The 21166-nt window shown below is 45.4% G+C and overlaps 1 protein-coding gene across 1 annotated transcript in view; it reads left to right on the top strand.

Annotated features, from left to right (window-relative positions):
- Window positions 1-21166, top strand: part of LOC144506362 (uncharacterized) — a 183797-nt gene that overhangs the window by 59996 nt on the left and 102635 nt on the right. Inside the window, exons 4-5 of the mRNA XM_078232374.1 lie at window positions 7592-7678; window positions 9140-9214. Of these exons, the coding sequence (XP_078088500.1) occupies window positions 7592-7678; window positions 9140-9214 (162 nt within the window). The remainder of the gene's footprint in view (window positions 1-7591; window positions 7679-9139; window positions 9215-21166) is intronic.

The following is a 21166-nucleotide window of genomic DNA, read 5'->3' as shown; positions in this document are numbered from 1 at the left end:
TTGTTCCACCTTCTGTCTCGAAGCCCTTGACTCTGTATGCAGTGTTGAACATCAGTGTTGGTGACCACCCAATGCCTCTGTACTCACCTCTTACTGAGATGTTAGCAGTAGCCAGTGCTTTGCCCCTCACCATACCCAAATGGCTGAATCTCCACAGCTACTTGGTGAAAATTAGCTAGCAGAGCAAGAGATGGAAATCGAACCTAAAGGCAATTCATTTGTTTACTTGCTTGTTGTAAGTATTTAAGTTACAAAAATCATTACTCTGGCTTCTCATGTGTCAGGAATATTCTCACTTATTTTTTCTGTCACAAATCGTTATGGATCAGCTTATCTTTTGCAGAAGGAGGCATTGTTTTGAATTCTCAATTGCCCTCATTACAGCCTGTGATTCAGACATGTTGTCTGAAATTAGTTTAAAACCAGGGCCTGTGCTGCAAATTGAGGGAAGGAAAACAATTCTAGATCCATCTGTCTAAATAAACCTGAGCATTGAAAGCAATTATAACCTGTGGTATTTCAGATAAAGCTTCACTAATCTCTCCGGTGTGGGGATTGTGGTTTATGTGGCTCTTACTGTTACAGCAGACAAGTAAAAATAGCAACAACTTACAGTTATCTAGTGTTGTTAGTGGAATGAAGAGTCCGAAGGTGCCTCACAGGGGCATTTTGAGAAACGTAGGATACAAAGCCACATAAGGGCGGCATGATGGCACAGTGGTAAGCACTGCTGCCTCATAGCTTCAGGGAGCTGGGTTCGATTCCCAATTTGGGGTCATTGTCTGTGTGGAGTTTGCACGTTCTCCCGTGTCTGCGTAGGTTTCCTCTCACAGTCCAAAGATGTGCGAGTTAGGTGGATTGGCCATGCTAAATTGCCCCTTAGAGTCAGGGGAACTAGCTCGGGTAAATGCACGGGGCTACAAGGATAGGGCTTGGGTAGGATTGTGGTCGGTGCAGACTCGATGGGTCGAATAGCCTCCTACACTGTAGAATTCTATGATTCTATAATTAAGAGGTACTGATTCAGATGACCGAAAACTTTGTCAAAAGGGCAGGTTTGAAGAAGAATCATGAAGGAAAAAGAGGGGAGAGGTATAGGAAGGGGTTTTCAGAACTTGGGGCCTAGGCAATTGAAGGCATGGCCACCAATGGTGGAGCAATTAAAATTGGGGATGCCCAGATTGAGGAGCACAGATATCTTGGAGATTTTGGGGGTTGGAAGGAAATGAGTGGCAAGGAAGGATTTGAAAGCAAGAATGATAATCTTAAAATCAAGATGTTGATTGATCCTGGTCACTCCCAGGTAAGCACAGTAAGAAGTCTCACAACACCAGGTTAAAGTCCAACAGGTTTATTTGGTAGCAAATACCATAAGCTTTCGGAGCAATGCTCCTTCGTCAGATGGAGTGGTCTCTGTTCTCAAACAGGGCACAGACACAGAAATCAAATTACAGAATACTGATTAGAATGCAAATCTCTACAGCCAGCCAGGTCTTAAATGCACAGACAATGTGGGTGGAGGGAGCGTTCAACACAGGTTAAAGAGATGTGTATTGTCTCCAGACAGTACAGCTTGTGAAATTGTGCAAGTCCAGGAGTCAAGCTGTGGGGGTTACTGATAATGTGACATAAATCCAACATCCCGGTTTAGACCGTCCTCATGTGTGCGGAACTTGGCTATCAGTTTCTGCTCAGTGACTCTGCGCTGTCGTGTGTCGTGAAGGCCGCCTTGGAGAACGCTTACCTGAAGATCCAAGGCTGAATGCCCGTGACTGCTGAAGTGCTCCCCCACAGGAAGAGAACAGTCTTGCCTGGTGATTGTCGAGCGGTGTTCATTCATCCGTTGTCGTAGCGTCTGCATGGTTTCCCCAATGTACCATGCCTCGGGACGTCCTTTCTTGCAGTGTATCAGGTAGACAACGTTGGCCGAGCTGCAAGAGTAGGTACCATGTACCTGGTAGATGGTGTTCTCACGTGAGATGATGGCATCCGTGTTGATGATCCGGCACGTCTTGCAGAGGTTGCTGTGGCAGGGTTGTGTGGTGTCGTGGTCACTGTTCTCCTGAAGGCTGGGTAGTTTGCTGCGGACAATGGTCTGTTTGAGGTTGCGTGGTTGTTTGAAGGCAAGAAGTGGGGGTGTGGGGATGGCCTTGGCGAGATGTTCGTCTTCATCAATGACATGTTGAAGGCTCCGGAGGAGATGCCGTAGCTTCTCCGCTCCGGGGAAGTACTGGACGACGAAGGGTACTCTGTCCACCGTGTCCCGTGTTTGTCTTCTGAGGAGGTCGGTGCGGTTTTTCGCTGTGGCACGTCGGAACTGTTGATCGATGAGTCGAGCGCCATATCCTGTTCTTATGAGGGCATCTTTCAGCGTCTGGAGGTGTCTGTTGCGATCCTCCTCATCCGAGCAGATCCTGTGTATTCGGAGGGCTTGTCCGTAGGGGATGGCTTCTTTTACGTGTTTAGGGTGGAAGCTGGAGAAGTGGAGCATCATGAGGTTATCCGTGGGCTTGCGGTACAGTGAGGTGCTGAGGTGACCATCCTTAATGGAGATGCGTGTGTCCAAGAATGCAACCGATTCCGGAGAGTAGTCCATGGTGAGTCTGATGGTGGGATGGAACTTGTTGATGTCATCATATAGTTGTTTCAGTGATTGCTCACCATGACTCCAAAGGAAGAAAATGTCATCGATGTATCTAGTGTATAGCATCGGTTGAAGGTCCTGTGCGGTGAAGAAGTCTTGTTCGAACCTGTGCATGAAGATGTTGGCATATTGAGGTGCGAATTTTGTCCCCATGGCTGTTCCGTGTGTCTGGATGAAGAACTGGTTGTTGAAGGTGAAGACATTGTGATCCAGGATGAAGCGGATGAGTTGTAAAATTGCATCTGGAAACTGGCAGTTGACGGCATTGAGTACTGAGGCCGTTGCAGCAATGCCATCATCGTGGGGGATGCTGGTGTAGAGTGCCGAGACATCCATTGTGACGAGGAGTGCTCCTGGTTCAACTGCTCCATGTGTGCTGAGTTTCTGTAGGAAGTCCGTAGTGTCGCGACAAAAGCTGGGGGTTCTTTGTACAATGGGTTTCAAGATGCCCTCGACATAGCCGGAGAGGTTCTCGCACAGGGTTCCGTTTCCTGAAACGATGGGACGGCCGGGTGTGTTTGCCTTGGGTATTTTTGGGAGGCAGTAGAGATCTCCAACGCGTGGAGTACGTGGGATGAGAGCACGGAGGGTGCTCTGAAGGTCCGGATCAAAGGTTTTGATCAGAGTGTTGAGTTGACGGGTGTGTTCTTTGGTCGGATCTGTGGGTAACTGTCTGTAGTGTTCCTCATTGTTCAGTTGTCGGTACACTTCTTTGCAGTAATCCGTTCTGTTCAGTATGACTCCCAGGTAGGTCAGCGAGCACAGAGGTGAATGGGGAATGGGACTTGCTGCAAGCTCGGACACAGGCAGCAGAGTTTTGGATGACCTCACGTTTATGGAGGGGAGAATGTGGGAAAGCACCAGGAGCATGTTGGAGTAGGCCAGTCTGGAGATAAGGAATAAATGAATGAGGGTTTCAGCAGCAGATGAGCTGAGATGGACAATTCTTGGAGGCAGGCAATGTTAAGGAGGTGAAAATAGGCAGCCTTAGGAATGGCAGGAATATATGGTAAGAAGTTTAACAACACCAGGTTAAAGTCCAACAGGTTTATTTGGTAGCAAAAGCCACACAAGCTTTCGGAACTCGAAGCCCCTTCTTCAGGTGAGTGGGAATTCTGTTCACAAACAGAGCATATAAAGACACAGACTCAATTTACATGAATAATGGTTGGAATGCGAATACTTACAACTAATCAAGTCTTTAAGAAACAAAACAATGTGAGTGGAGAGAGCATCAAGACAGGCTAAAAAAATGTGTATTGTCTCCAGACAAGACAGCCAGTGAAACTCTGCAGGTCCACGCAACTGTGGGAGTTACAAATAGTGTGACATGAACCCAATATCCCGGTTGAGGCCGTCCTCGTGTGTGTGGAACTTGGCTATCAGTTTCTGCTCACGGGCATTCGGCCTCTGATATTCAGGTAAGCGTTCTCCAAGGCGGCCTTCGCGACACACGACAGCGCAGAGTCGCTGAGCAGAAACTGATAGCCAAGTTCCGCACACACGAGGACGGCCTCAACCGGGATATTGGGTTCATGTCACACTATTTGTAACTCCCACAGTTGCGTGGACCTGCAGAGTTTCACTGGCTGTCTTGTCTGGAGACAATACACATCTTTTTAGCCTGTCTTGATGCTCTCTCCACTCACATTGTTTTGTTTCTTAAAGACTTGATTAGTTGTAAGTATTCGCATTCCAACCATTATTCATGTAAATTGAGTCTGTGTCTTTATATGCTCTGTTTGTGAACAGAATTCCCACTCACCTGAAGAAGGGGCTTAGAGTTCCGAAAGCTTGTGTGGCTTTTGCTACCAAATAAACCTGTTGGACTTTAACCTGGTGTTGTTAAACTTCTTACTGTGTTTACCCCAGTCCAACGCCGGCATCTCCACATCAGGAATATATGGGCCAGAATTTTACCACCTCACCCGCCCGGAATGGTGAAATTGTAAAATCCCGGCCATGAGGTGGGAAGCTCATCCTGGAATTAAACCTGACACCAAGGTTGTGATGATGTGGAGATGCCGGCGTTGGACTGGGACCTGTTGGACTTTAACCTGGTGTTGTTAAACTTCTTACCAAGGTTGTGAACAGACTTGCTTATTCTCAGACGTTGCCAGGAAGAAGATGCTATTGGTACCTAGGGGATTGAGACAGGAGAATTCTCTGCAGAATCCACCTCCCCACCCCGACACACATATACACACACACAAAATGTGTTTTGTACCATGTGATCTGAAATGACCTATGGATCATCTTGACACCTCAGGAAGCTACGGCGTTATGCCTTTAGAAATATTTAAATCCACGCAAATTGATGGTTATCAATTGATGGTTATCAAGTCCATATCCTCGGTGGGCATGAACTTGATTCTGTTGCCGATGGGAATGGGTGGGGAATATCTCATTCTGAGATCTCCCTGGCGCAACGGTGGCACAGCGGTTAGCACCGCTGCCTCACGGCATCAGGGACCCGTGTTCAATTCCCGGCTTAGATCACTGTCTGTGCAGAGTCTGCACATTCTCCCTGTGTCTGCATGGGTTTCCTCCCACAGTCCGAAAGACGTACTGGTTAGGAGCATTGGCTATGCTAAATTCTCCCTCAGTGTACCCGAACAGGCGCTGGAGTGTGGTGACTAGGGGATTTTCACAGTAGCTTCATTGCCATGTTAATGTAAGCCTACACGTGACACAAATAAACTTTTAACTTTAAACTTTTAAGTTCCGTTATAGCCCTCTCGCAAAAGTTAGCGGCCATAACAGGATTTGCACCTGCATCGAACGGACCAGATATTTTTTTGATAGAAATCTCAGATGCGTTACTTCACCTGAGCACTCAAAGTTGCAGGGATGCTGGGGATGAAGAAAATTGTTTGGGGTGAATGTAATTGCAGCACCAACCAGGCTCCAAGGCCAGGACCTGGTGCGTATGCTTCCCAGGCCCTCAATGGCAATCCTGGTGAAAATTTGCCACCTGGTCCCCAGATTCTTTCGGCCTTCAATTTTTTTTTTGGATATACATTATCAAATTATTTTATTGAACAAGACCGGAATTACCCAGCTGTTCACACCCCACTGCCAGTGAGAACGCAGAATTTGGCGTTCAGCCAAATCTCCATTCACTGCAGCGGGACCGGAGAATCCTGCTGGCGTGAATGGCCGGAGAATCCCATCCCAGATCTTTACCTGATAGTTGCAAAATGACCATTGACTATCCAAGAATAAGTGTAAGGTAATGCCGATATTCTAGTGTAGTAAACTTTCAGACATCAGGTTTGTTAAAGCTACAAGAGAAAAAATAATCTCTGCTGTTGTGAAAATAAGCCTAAGCTTCCTATAGATACATGTAGTCGAAAAGGTTTAATTAATCTTGAATTAAAGTGCAATTCATGGAAAGGGGAAGGCAAATCTCAGGGTTATTACTGTGAATGTTTACTGTTAATCCGAGTTTTGTATTGATGTTTCACTAATGGTTCTGGAACATCTCATTTGATGTCAATGTGTCAGTCCATTTAGTGCTTTTAATGTGCAGGATTTTCCTTTTGCCTTTAATTTATTCCAGTCAAAAATCTAACTCCAGTTGTGTTTTGTCAAAATACAACAAGGACACAACAGAGACAGGAAAGAAATTTGGCTTTTTGGAGTTTTGACTTGGACTGTCTCTCAACATTTTACCTTATTGTCATGACAATAAAAGCAGTTTCCATAAGCAGATTGGTTCTCCGATGAATTGAAACCTGCAATCTTTATGTGTGGAATGAGTATGAAACTGGACCAATAATTATCCATTAGCCAGAGTAATTTGCACCTGAGATCTTGTGGGATGTCTGTCATATTTTCCTGCCTACTTCAGTAGGCAGTAATTGGCACGCTGTCAGATTATCATGTCCAGGTTAAAACTAATGAATTTATTTGTTTAGATAATTGCTCAGAAATAGAAATGCACAGGGTACTAAAAGATAATATGAAGAAACCAGTAAAGGGTGAATCAAACTAAGGGGATTACCGTACCAGTACCTTGCTTAGAAAGTCTTTCACAGTTCTGTAATCTGCAACCCGGGTTTGATTCCTGCCTTGGGTCTGTGTGGAGTTTGCATATTCTCCCTGTGTCTGTGTGGGTTTCCTCTGGTTTCCTCCGACAGTTCAAAAATGTGCGAGTTAGGTGGATTGGCCCATGATAAATTGTCCATTAGTGTCAGGGGGATTAGCAGGGTAAATATATGGGTTTACAGGGATAGGGCCTGGGTGGGATCATTTTTGGTGCAGCCTCAATGGGCCGAATGGTCTTCTGCACTGTAGGGATTCTATTCTATTCAATGATTCTAAGTCACTTATAGATTTCTTCTTGCAAACTTAGTCCATGGTTATTGCAATTCCTAAAATGGCCTGCAGTCCAAGAGGGCAATTTTCAACCTCTATCCAATTGGGTGCAAAGTCAGAGATGCAATGAAGCCAGCTGGGTTTTGGGACCATTTTCAGCTAAAACCTAAGTGCCGTTCTGAGGGACTTTGCTGCTGGGCAAGGTGTCCTTCAGCTGGGATATTAAACCGAGCTCCGGTGGGAGAAAAATATATTGTATTACTAGAAGGGGAGCTTTGACTGTCCTGATCAACAACACTTAGCCCACAACCAACATCACTGAAAACAGACTTGCTTGCCATTGTCCCATTGCAGTTGATACTCTGATGTGAAATGAGTGATCTGTTTTAGTAATGCGCAATATTTTGTGGAAAGCAATGAAACTGAGGAACCTTCCAAAAAGAGTCAGTGAACATCACCAAGGGGGTAACAATATATTAATTGGCAAAAAGGTTCAAGGTGTTTACATTTGCAGAAGCATTGCAAAACAAGGTTCAGAATATTTAGCACAAAGTAACACAAATCCGTGGCACCTATTTATGTGCTTGCATTATTTCAATGCATTACTCATGTTTCTGTTTCTTTAAGGTAAGAGCTGCTCCAGTAAAGAGACTATCTGATTATGAAGATTATGAAGAGTACGATGATGAGGAATCTGATGCAATGCCAGACTATGTAAGCATGTAATCTTGCATGAACCCATTTCTCATGGGTATGCTTTAAGTCACCGCCTAACTCTCCTTCCAAGGCTCAACCGCTATGACTTAAATAATCTTAGTCACTCTTTTCTAATCCCTCTGAAAAGGGTCGTGGGATGTTTTCTACATTAAAATGCTATTGTACTTAAATGTAAACTCTTGATTTTGGTGTTGAAAGACTCACACCATCTTCGCATGGTCAACTAGAAATGGGCAGCAAAAGCCAGTGAAGCCCCCATCCTACAAAGGAATAAAAAAATTTTTATTAATAAGAAGGACATTGAACGGCACAGTGGTGCAGTGGTTAGCACTGCTGCCTCACAGCGCCAGGGACCGGGGTTCAATTCCCAACTTGGGTCACTGTCTGTGCAGAGTCTGCACGTTCTCACAATGTCTGCATGGGTTTCCTCCCACAGTCCAAAGATGTGCAGGTTAGGTGGATTGGTCATGCTAAATTGCCCCTTAGTGTCAGGGTGACTAGCAGAGTAAATACATGGGGTTACAGGATAGAGCCTGGGTGGGATTGTTGTTGGTGTAGGCTCGGTGGGCCGAATGGCCTCCTTCTGCACTGTAGTGATTCTAAGAAACAGGGCCCGAGCCTGGTATTGGGCCTCCATGGGTTTTAACTCTGCCAAAGTCTCTTTCTAAAATATTGGTTTGCTTTGCAAGAACCGGTACCAACTGCACTCAGGAAAACCAGGTGTATATGCAATCTACCAGGTGGTCCTCAAAGGGATAACAAAATGCTACATTTTAAAACATATTGACTGGAATATGGACCCAGGGATAAGAATGCTCCTCCTGACCCTACATTACAGCCACGTGAACTGCTGTCAACCACCACCATGAACCATCACCCTCCCACCACCCTTTCCTGGATCCTATACCCTTACTCAATTTCCCACCCTGTTTCTATCCCTGAATCTGGACCCCCCCCCATCCCCTATCTTCCTGGTCACCCACCCCTTCTGGTCCCCTTAACTGCAGGTTGCGACATAGTAACCCGACTAATCTTCGAGGCCTCATCTCAGGAAAACTACCAGAGGAGATTGCCATTATGTGTCCGCACGCAGCTCAGCAGCATCTGCTTCAGCCATTTGTCCATTTCTGCCTTCAAAAATGAAGGTGTAATAGAGGGATAATGTTAACATATACGAGTAAATTCACAAATCCCGCATGTTTAATGGGAATCTGCACTGCAAAAGCAATGCACTGGTTCAGGAACTTGCACTGAATTGTTGTCTCGATCTTCTACACATAATCCCTTCATACACTTTTCCCCACAAAATTGATCAATTTACCGTCTAGTGATAATGAGGCCAAAGTACCTTCTTTTGAAATCATTTTGCTTTATGATAGACTAACATTTCAATTCAAATGTATGCCAAGGCACGTGATGTTAAAAGATAGCTAAGATACATTTTCTTTATTTATTCAGGACAGTGACATAACAGACAGCTCTGGAAATGGAGGTCAACAGTCCTCAGTGATGGAAATTCTCAATTACTGTCAGGTAAAAGGTGACCCTTTAAACCATCTCACGCCATTGCAGTGTCCCGACCAACCCCAAACAGTGACTTCTTTCAAAATTGGCACTCAGCATCACTGAGTGTCAGCAAATACTGTGCAAGCCCAATTGCACATCTAAAAGCCTTTTGAGGTGACCACTACCTAACACCTGGTGCAAACTGGACAGAGTTCGGGTGGGATGCAAGAGCCTCCCATTATTGATTGCTGGCTTTCACTATAACAGCTGATGTGCAACCAAAAATCCCATTTGTCAATACTGAGAGACTTGGGTTTCCCTGCACTTCCATTCACACCATCGTTGCTAACAAAAATATTCTCACACTGAGGAAAATTTGGTTTCTTTCTTCAGCCTCGTCCTAATTAGACAGTCTTTCTTGGCTCTGGATTAACAAATTTCCAGTTTTTCCACCATTTCCTTTTGTGCTTCTTACACATAAATGCAGCTTTTTGCACTGGAAATGTTCTGACTTCTTTCACAGAGCAGGCTCCTCACCATGGACAGCAACATTAGAAGGTAGTTTTTGTTTTTTTAAGTCAAATACCAATTTAGGTAGAAAACCACAGGCTTGCACATCCCAAAGGGTGAATACTGAGAACAAACTTCTCCATTAAGCCACTGTACTTTAAGTAGTACACGAGTGTTTCTGTAGTCCTGATAAAAAAACTCAGTTGTTGAGAATTATAATATTTACACAGAATGGAATTTCTGCTCGGCCATTTATGTTTACCAGTGAAGCTCGTGTGATGTTGTTTACGAACAAAAATGAGAATGAATTCTTTCCCTCTATAACCGTGTTTCTACCAATCGCTTACCAATTATTTCTGCTTTTCTTTCACTGTTTTAGTTTGTCTCCCAGCTTACCTGTTTTTGTAGCTTAATTTTCCAACTCCACTGCCTGGTCACTAGAGTGGAGAAGCAGATCAGATACCCATTGTAGAAAATGCCCGGTTTTCTTTCTGTTCAACCAGAAACTGGAATGAAAATTAGGCCAGGTTCTACGATGGGCCGGGTTCCATGGTCAAATGAGTAGGTGATCATCTCGCCAGATTAATACTCACTTGACAAAGTTGGAGATTAGCCACCCCCTGTGACCTCTCTTCCTCTAACTCACGCTTTCTTCATGCACCTTTCACATGCTTTCTCTGCTCATTTATGTACTTCTTACTCTCTTGTGTGTGTCGATCATACACTTTCTCCTTTTCTCTCTCTTTGTGTCATGGTCTCTTGTTGTATTTGTGCCTCACTCTCTTCTTCATCTCCCACAGAGACATGGAGTTGGACTTGAGGCTGCAGGTCACTTATAGTTGCAAATATCATTCATCTGTGTATGAAGGAGGAAAGACCAGATTAAGTTTGGCACATCTTACGGCAGTGGGTACAGGAATGAGCGGGGAAGCTTGGCGCTGGGACAAGTTCCCCATTTATTCCTGGTCAGGAGACATCTATCTCCTGGGAAAAAGTTCAGAGCTGTGAACTAGCAGTGGAGTGTAAGAGCTGGAACCGCTAATGAAAGAGTGGAGTGGTTGGAATTCTTGCTAAACTGGGTGCTTGGAGACCAGGACCTGTGGCTGCTGCTGAAAAAGAAGCAAGTGTAGAAATGGGTCACACACATATGGAGTTGAAGGAATTTGTATTGGCCCCGGGATGCCAGTGGAATAGGAAGAGAGTCTTGGGGTTGGATCTGAATCTGGAGATGAGAAATTGGGACTGGGAGGCAAGCTGGTAAGAAGCTGGGAACTGAAGCCTGATCTATCACTGAAATCCATCCCAGTTGAACACTGTCTGCATAATACAGCACAGTGGCACAGTGGTTAGCACTGCTGCCTCACAGCGCTAGGGATCTGGGTTCAATTCCTGGCTTGGGTCACTGTGTGTGTGGAGTTTACGCATTTTCCTCGTGTCTGCATGGGCTTCCTCCAGGTGCTCCGGTTTCCTCCCACAGTCCAAAGATGTGCAGGTTAGGTTGATTGGTCATGCTAAATTGACACTTAGTGTCAGAGGAGCTAACAAGGTAAATACACGGGGGTTACGGGGATGGGGGCTGGGTGGGATTGTGGTTGGTGCAGACTCGATGGGCTGAATGGCCTCCTTCTGCACTGTAGGAATTCTATGATTCTATGAAGGTTTACCTCTTCAACTTTACAGAATAATGTCCAGAAATGTGTGTGAGCATTTTACTGCAGCAAGATTCAGATTAAAAGGGAGGAGGTGCTCGCTGTCTTGAGGCAAATCAGAGTGGATAAATCCCCAGGACCGGACAGGGTATTCCCACGGACCTTGAGGGAAGCTAGTGTTGAACTTGCAGGGGCCCAGGCGGACATATTTAAAATGTCAGTATTCACGGGGGAGGTGCCAGATGATTGGAGGGTGGCTCATGTTGTTCCGTTGTTTAAAAAAGGTTCCAAAAGAAATCCGGGAAATTATAGGCCAGTAAGTTTGACGTCGGTGGTGGGCAAGTTATTGGAAGGTGTGATAAGGGATAGGATCTACAAATATTTGGATAGACAGGGACTTATTAGGGAGAGTCAACATGGCTTTGTGCGTGGTAGGTCATGTTTGACCAATCTATTAGAGTTTTTCGAGGAGGTTACCAGGAAAGTGGATGAAGGGAAGGCGGTGGATGTTGTCTACCTGGATTTCAGCAAGGCCTTTGACAAGGTCCCTCATGGGAGGTTAGTTAGGAAGGTTCAGTCGCTAGGTATACATGGGGAGGTAGTAACTTGGATTAGACACTGGCTCAATGGGAGAACACAGTAAGAAGTTTAACAACACCAGGTTAAAGTCCAACAGGTTTATTTGGTAGCAAAAGCCACACAAGCTTTCGGAGCTGCAAGCCCCTTCTTCAGGTGAGTGGGAATTCTGTTCACAAACAGAGCATATAAAGACACAAACTCAATTTACATGAATAATGGTTGGAATGCGAATACTTACAACTAATCAAGTCTTTAAGAAACGAAACAATGTGAGTGGAGAGAGCATCAAGACAGGCTAAAAAGATGTGTATTGTCTCCAGACAAGACAGCCAGTGAAATTCTGCAGGTCCACGCAACTGTGGGGGTTACAAATAGTGTGACATGAACCCAATATCCCGATTGAGGCCGTCCTCGTGTGTGCGGAACTTGGCTATCAGTTTCTGCTCAGCGACTCTGCGCTGTTGTGTGTCGCGAAGGCCGCCTTGGAGAACGCTTACCCGAATATCAGAGGCCGAATGCCCGTGACCGCTGAAGTGCTCCCCAACAGGAAGAGAACAGTCTTGCCTGGTGATTGTCGAGCGGTGTTCATTCATCCGTTGTCGCAGCGTCTGCATAGTTTCCCCAATGTACCATGCCTCGGGACATCCTTTCTTGCAGCGTATCAGGTAGACAACGTTGGCCGAATTGCAAGAGTATGTACCGTGTACCTGGTGGATGGTGTTCTCACGTGAGATGATGGCATCTGTGTCGATGATCCGGCACATCTTGCAGAGGTTGCTGTGGCAGGGTTGTGTGGTGTCATGGTCACTGTTCTCCTGAAGGCTGGGTAGTTTGCTGCGGACAATGGTCTGTTTGAGGTTGTGCGGTTACGCAAACTACCCAGCCTTCAGGAGAACAGTGACCATGACACCACACAACCCTGCCACAGCAACCTCTGCAAGACGTGCCGGATCATCGACACAGATGCCATCATCTCACGTGAGAACACCATCCACCAGGTACACGGTACATACTCTTGCAATTTGGCCAACGTTGTCTACCTGATACGCTGCAAGAAAGGATGTCCCGAGGCATGGTACATTGGGGAAACTATGCAGACGCTGCGACAACGGATGAATGAACACCGCTCGACAATCACCAGGCAAGACTGTTCTCTTCCTGTTGGGGAGCACTTCAGCGGTCACGGGCATTCGGCCTCTGATATTCGGGTAAGCGTTCTCCAAGGCGGCCTTCGCGACACACGACAGCGCAGAGTCGCTGAGCAGAAACTGATAGCCAAGTTCCGCACACACGAGGACGGCCTCAACCGGGATATTGGGTTCATGTCACACTATTTGTAACCCCCACAGTTGCGTGGACCTGCAGAGTTTCACTGGCTGTCTTGTCTGGAGACAATACACATCTTTTTAGCCTGTCTTGATGCTCTCTCCACTCACATTGTTTTGTTTCTTAAAGACTTGATTAGTTGTAAGTATTCGCATTCCAACCATTATTCATGTAAATTGAGTCTGTGTCTTTATAAGCTCTGTTTGTGAACAGAATTCCCACTCACCTGAAGAAGGGGCTTGCAGCTCCGAAAGCTTGTGTGGCTTTTGCTACCAAATAAACCTGTTGGACTTTAACCTGGTGTTGTTAAACTTCTTACTGTGTTTACCCCAGTCCAACGCCGGCATCTCCACATCATGACTTCAATGGGAGAAGCCAGAGAGTGGTTGTGGAGGATTGCTTCTCTGAGTGGAGCCCTGTGACTAGTGGTGTGCCGCAGGGATCGGTGTTGGGTCCATTGTTGTTTGTAATCTATATCAATGATCTGGATGATAATGTGGTAAATTGGATCAGCAAGTTTGCTGATGATACAAAGATTGGAGGTGTCGTGGATAGTGAGGAAGGTTTTCAAAGCTTGCAGAGGGATTTGGACCAACTGGAAAAATGGGCTGAAAAATGGCAAATGGAATTTAACGCAGACAAGTGTGAGATATTGCACTTTGGAAGGACAAACCAAAGTAGAACGTACAGGGTAAATGGTAGGACTCTGAAGAGTGCAATTGAACAGAGGGATCTGGGAATACAGGTACAGAATTCCCTAAAAGTGACGTCACAGGTGGATAGGGTCGTAAAGAGTGCCTTTGGTACATTGGCCTTTATAAATCGGAGTATCGAGTATAAAAGTTGGTGTGTTATGGTAAGGTTATATAAGGCATTGGTGAGGCCGAATTTAGAGTATTGTGTACAGTTTTGGTCACCTAGTTAAAGGAAGGATGTAAATAAGGTTGAAAGAGTGCAGAGAAGGTTCACAAGGATGTTGCCGGGACTTGAGAAGCTGAGTTACAGAGAGAGATTGAATAGGTTGGGACTTTATTCCCTGGAGCGTAGAAGAATGAGGGGAGATTTGATAGAGGTGTATAAGATTTTGATGGGTATAGATAGAGTGAATGCAAGCAGGCTTTTTCCGCTGAGGCTAGGGGAGAAAAAAACCAGAGGGCATGGGTTAAGGGTGAAAGGAGAAAAGTTTAGAGGGAATATTAGGGGGGGCTTCTTCACAGAGAGTGGTGGGAGTGTGGAATGAGCTGCCGGATAAAGTGGTAAATGCGGGGTCAATTTTAACATTTAAGAAAAACTTGGATGGGTTCATGGATGAGAGGGGTATGGAGGGATATGGTCCAAGTGCAGGTCAGTGGAACTAGGCATAAAATGGTTCGGCACAGACAAGAAGGGCCAAAAGGCCTGTTTCTGAGCTGTAATTTTCTATGGTTCTATGGTTCTATTACAAGAATACACAGGATAATAAAACAACATTTCTATAGTATGTCAGTCGAATAATTGACAAGGTTGAGTTTGAAACTGTAAATTCCTGTGAGATGTCTGTGGTTAGCATGTAATCAGGAATTTGGACATCCACTATTTATAATTTCCTAGCCATTGATTTTAATGATCACGTTGACAAACACAAAACTTTGGAACTACGCAGTGAAAAGCAAATATTTGATGAACAGCCTGAGGCAGATTTGCAATCTGAAGTTGTCTGCAACCCATGTGTTCTCTACTTTTCCTACCCTTTCAGGCACAGTCACTGTTCTCGGGTGGTAGATGCAACATGCCATTCATGGAAGGGTCCTAAAGCTCATCTCATCCCATTTGCACACAATCAAAATTGGAATCATAGGGCAGGGATTTCTGGCATGCCTGCCCGGGGAACAGAAATTCCTGCCCGAGATCAACGGACCTTTCGCTTGTCCATTAAATTCTCCACAATGCCCGCAATGACTCACGGTGGGTGGGAGCGGAATATTTAAACTATAGAATGGCACAGCTCAGAAGATGACCATTCAGCCCATCATACCAGTGCTACCTCATTGAACGGGCTATCCAATTAGGCCTATTATCTCACCCTTTCCCTATATCCCTGCAAATCTTTCCCCTTTCAGTACTTATCCAGTTCCCGTGTGAAAATCATTCATCTGCTTCCCCTACCCTTTTAGGCAACGCTTTCCAGATATGTATCCTCCTTCCTTTGTCGATGGGATTGAATGATGATACAGATGAGGAACATTGGGCAGGAACATTTGCAGATATCGCAGTTTTCTCACGTGGGCTCACCACGAGCATGTGGGCCCCACCCCTCCCCCCCTGCTTTGTTCCACTACGTCCACACCTGGGTGGTTTGTTACTCCCGAATGCAGTATGAAGAAAATCAGACGCAGATAAATCTCTCCAAAGAGTTGTCTTGAAATTATAACTTGAGGGGGTAATAATGTTTGCAATAAATAAGTTAAAATCTCTGCTGAAATAGCAGAGCAATGTCAGAGAAGTATGCAAGCGTTGTACAGATGAAGCCAAATAACCTAATAATTAATGCCTCCCAGTAAGTAAATCTATTAGTTTAGTGAATGATTTGTTACACTCTATAACTGTAAACAGCATTTTTTAAGTAGCAAGTTGTAGCAACTATTTATTGAAATGTCTGGAACTTGTCAACAAATGTTGTGATCCAGTTGACTAAATATGGATTAAGAACCCTAGAGCTTCTGCCTGATTTGATGATCTGGTGAGGTGTATAATGGGGAGTCAATTCACTGATGCTTGATGCCTCCAGTAGTGTATGATTTGGAAGCTTCATGTGTGTGAAATCAAAGGTTTCACCAATCTACTACTTTTAATTGCAGAGAATTCCATATTCTAATCACACTCTGCCTAAATAAACAGTTTCTTCCATTTCTTTGGGCCATTATCTTATTCCTTACTGTCTTTCAGAGCAGTGAAAAAAATCTTGTTGATAATCGGACAAACTTCCCCCAACCCCTCAGATTGTCCACAACCTTGACATTTAATTTGGTCCCAGCTGAGCTTCTGACTTCTAATCCCCTCAAAATCCTGGAACTCCCTCCCTAACAGCACTGACGGTGTATCTACACCACATGGAACTGCAGCGGTTCAATAAGACAGCTGACTACCACCCTTTCAAGGGAAATTCGGGATGGGCAATAAATGCAGGTTCAGCCAGCGAAGCCCACATCCTTGAATGAATGAAATAAAAATTTCGATAATCACAAAGGCAAACTTCCACCTCTGCACTTTGCTGCCCTCATCTTTTCCTGAAACTCCATCGTCAACTTCAGCCTGGATTACCCCAATGCACATCCTCACAGCCACTGCCCGTCATAAATTTTAACTCATCCAAAACTTTGCTGCTGGTGTGTTATCTGCAACTGACATTCCCTGCCATCCATTCACCCCTGTCCTACAGACCTACATTGGTTCTCAGTGCATCAGTGTCTTAACCTTGAGTTTAAATCCTTTCACGGTTATGTCCTTTCCTTTTCCAGTAATTTCCTCCGGTCCCATTGCCCAGTTTCTATCCAGTCCTCTGACCGAAGACTCTTTGTACAACTCACCCGAGAGCCTGCCTTTCCTTCTCTAAAGCCTTCCAATCTTCATCTTTCTTTCCTGCTTAAGATATGAACTGGATGTGCGTTTTTCTATGTACATTTTCGGAAAAGCTGGGTTAAATTTTCTATGTTAAAGTGCATTATAAATGCAAGTTGTTATTGCTGCCTGAATAGTTAAAATTCAATGACATTACCATCACTGAATCTTGCACTATCAACATCCTGGGCGTTACTCATATTAGTGGGGGAGCACTATTAGTGGGGGAGCACTTCAGCAGTCACGGGCATTCAGCCTTGGATCTTCAGGTAAGCGTTCTCCAAGGCGGCCTTCATGACACACGACAGCGCAGAGTCGCTGAGCAGAAACTGATAGCCAAGTTCCGCACACATGAGGACGGCCTAAACCAGGATGTTGGATTTATGTCACATTATCAGTAACCCCCACAGCTTGCCTCCTGGGCTTGCAGAATCTCACTAGCTGTTCTGTCTGGAGACAATACACATCTCTTTAACCTGTGTTTAATGCTCCCTCCACCCACATTGTCTGTACCTTTAAAACCTGGCTGGCTGTAGGGATTCGCATTCTAATTAGTATTCTGTAACTTGATTTCTCTGTGCACTGTTTGAGAGCACATTTCCACTCCATCTGACGAAGGAGCAGCGCTCCGAAAGCTTATGGTATTTGCTACCAAATAAACCTGTTGGACTTTAACCTGGTGTTGTGAGACTTCTTACTATATCTATCACCCCTCAATTTAAACCTATGTCCCCTCGTGCTAGCCATCACCATCCGAGGAAAAAGGCTCTCACTATCCAGCCTATCTAATCCTCTGATCATCTTGTATGCCTCTATTAAGTCACCTCTTAACCTTCTCTCTAACGAAAACAGCCTCAAGTCCCTCAGCCTTTCCTCATAAGACCTTCCCACCATACCAGGCAACATCCTGGTAAATCTCCTCTGCACCCTTTCCAATACTTCCACATCCTTTCTATAATGCGGCGACCAGAACTGTACGCAATACTCCAAGTCCGGCCGCACCAGAGTTTTGTACAGCTGTAACATGACCTCATGGTTCCGAAACTCAATCCCTCTACCAATAAAAGCTAACACACTGTACGCCTTCTTCACAACTCTATCAACCTGGGGGCCAACTTTCAGGGATCTATGCACATGGACACCGAGATCTCTCTGCTCATCCACACTACCAAGTATCTTACCATTAGCCCAGTACTCTGTATTCTTGTTACTCCTTCCAAAGTGAATCATCTCACACTTTTCCGCATTGAACTCCATTTGCCACCTCTCAGCCCAGCTCTGCAGCTTATCTATGCCCCTCTGTAACCTGCAACATCCTTCCGCACTGTCCACAACTCCACCGACTTTAGTGTCATCCGCAAATTTACTAACCCATCCTTCTGCACCCTCATCCAGGTCATTTATAAAAATGACAAACAGCAGTGGCCCCAAAACAGATCCTTGCGGTATACCACTAGTAACTGAACTCCAGGATGAACATTTCCCATCAACCACCACCCTCTGTCTTCTTACAGCTAGCCAATTTTTGATCCAAACCACAAAATCACCCTCAATCCCATGCCTCCGTATTTTCTGCAATAGCCTACCATGGGGAACCTTATCAAACGCTTTGGTGAAATCCATATACACCACATCAACCGCTTTACCCTCATCCACCTCTTTGGTCACCTTCTCAAAGAACTCAATAAGGTTTGTGAGGCACGACCTACCCTTCACAAAACCGTATTGACTATCCCTAATCAAATTGTTCCTTTCTCGATGATTATAAATCCTATCTCTTATAATCCTTTCCAAAACTTTGCCCACAACAGAAGTAAGGCTCACTGGTCTATAATTACCAGGGTTGTCTCTACTCCCCTTCTTGAACAAGGGGACAACATTTGCTATCCTCCAGTCTTCTGGCACTATTCCTGTAGACAATGACGACATAAAGATCAAAGCCAAAGGCTCTGCAATCTCCTCCCTCGCTTCCCAGAGAATCCTAGGATAAATCCCATCCAGCCCAGGGGACTTATCTATTTTCACACTTTCCAGAATTGCTAACACCTCCTCCTTATGAACCTCAATCCCGTCTAGTCCACTAGCCTGTATCTCAGTATTCTCTTCGACAACATTGTCTCTTTCCTGTGTGAATACTGACGATAAATATTCATTTAGCGCCTCTCCTATCACTTCGGACTCCACGCACAACTTCCCACTACTGTCCTTGTCTAGCCCTAATCTTACCCTAGTCATTCTTTTATTCCTGACATACCTATAAAAAGCTTTAGGGTTTTCCTTGATCCTACCTGCCAAAGACTTCTCATGTACCCTCCTGGCTCTTCTTAGCTCTCTCTTCAGGTCCTTCCTGGCTAACTTGTAACTCTCAAGCGCTCTAACTGAGCCTTCATGTCTCATCTTTACATAAGTCTCCTTCTTCCTCTTCGCAAGAGATTCAACCTCTTTAGTAAACCACGGTTCCCTCGCTCGACCACTTCCTCCCTGCCTGACAGGTACATACTTATCAAGGACACGCAGTAGCTGTTCCTTGAACAAGCTCCACATTTCAATTGTGCCCATCCCCTGCAGATTTCTTCCCCATCCTATACATCCTAAATCTCGCCTAATTGCATCATATTCCTTTCCCCCAGCTATAACACTTGCCCTGCGGTATATACCTATCCCTTTCCATCGCTAAAGTAAACGTAACCGAATTGTGGTCACTATCACCAAAGTGCTCACCTACCTCTAAATCTAACACCTGGCCTAGTTCATTACCCAGTACCAAATCCAATGTGGCCTCGCCTCTTGTTGGCCTATCTACATACTGTGTCAGGAAACCCTCCTGCACACATTGGACAAAAACTGACCCATCTAAAGTACTCGAACTATAGTGTTTCCAGTCAATATTTGTAAAGTTAAAGTCCCCCATAACAACTACCCTGTTACTTTTGCTCCGATCCAGAATCATCTTTGCAATCCTTTCCTCTACATCTCTGGAACTTTTCGGAGACCTATAGAAAACTCCCAACAGGGTGACCTCTCCTTTCCTGTTTCTAACCTCAGCCCATACTACCTCAGTAGACGAGTGCTCATCAAACGTCCTTTCTGCCACCGTAATACTGTCCTTGACTAACAATGCCACACCTCCCCCTCTTTTACCACCTTCCCTGATTTTACTGAAACATCTAAACCCCGGAACCTGCAACAACCATTCCTGTCCCTGCTCTATCCATGTCTCCGAGATGGCCACAACATCGAAGTCCCAGGTACCCATGCTGCAAGCTCACCCACCTTATTCCGGATGCTCCTGGCGTTAAAGTAGACACACTTCAAAACACCTTCCTGCCTGCCGGTACACCCCTGCGACCTTGAAACCTTATTCATGACCTCACCACTCACATCCTCCTGTACACTGGAGCAACAATCCAGGTTCCCATCCCCCTGCCAAATTAGTTTAAACCCTCCCGAAGAGCATTCGCAAATTTCCCCCCCAGAATATTGGTACCCCTCTGGTCCAGGTGAAGACCATCCCGACCGTAGAGGTCCCACCTACCCCAGAATGAGCCCCAATTATCCAGGTATCTGAATCCTTCCCTCCTGCACCATTCCTGTAACCACGTGTTCAACTGTTCTCTCTCCCTATTCCTCTCCTCGCTAGCACGTGGCACGGGTATCAAACCAGAGATAACAACTCTATTTGTTCCAGCTCTAAGCTTCCACCCTAACTCCCTGAATTTCTGCCTTACATCTTTTACATAGGGCCTTTTCCCACCTATGTCATTGGTGCCTATGTGAACCACAACTTGGGGCTGGTCCCCTTCCCCATTTAAGGGTCTCGAAAACACGATCCGAGACATCACGGACTCTGGCACCTGGGAGGCAACACACCAGCCGCGAGTCTCTCTCACTCTCACAGAATCTCCTATCTGTCCCCTAACTATGGAGTCCCCAATGACTAATGCTCTACTCCTCTCCTCCCTTTCCCTTCTGAGCAACAGGGACAGACTCTGTGCCAGAGGCCTGTACCCCATGGCTTACCCCTGGTAAGTCGTCCTCCCCAACAGTATCCAAAACGGTATACATGCTATACAGAGGAACGGCCACAGGGGATCGCTGCACTGACTGCTTCTTATCCCTTCTAACAGTCACCCAAGTATCCTCATTCCGAGGAGTATGAACCTCCCTGTAGCTTTTATCTATAACTGTCTCTGCCTCCCGAATGATCCTGAGTTCATCCAGTTCCAGCTCCAGATCCCTAACACGGTCTTCAAGGAGCTGGAATTGGTGTAATGTCAATAGTGTAATGGAATACTTTCTGCTTACCTGGATGGGTGCA

Source organism: Mustelus asterias, chromosome 17 (assembly GCF_964213995.1).
Source record: "Mustelus asterias chromosome 17, sMusAst1.hap1.1, whole genome shotgun sequence".
Classification (NCBI taxonomy): Eukaryota; Metazoa; Chordata; class Chondrichthyes; order Carcharhiniformes; family Triakidae; genus Mustelus; species Mustelus asterias.
This window is presented reverse-complemented; position numbering and strand designations above follow the sequence as displayed.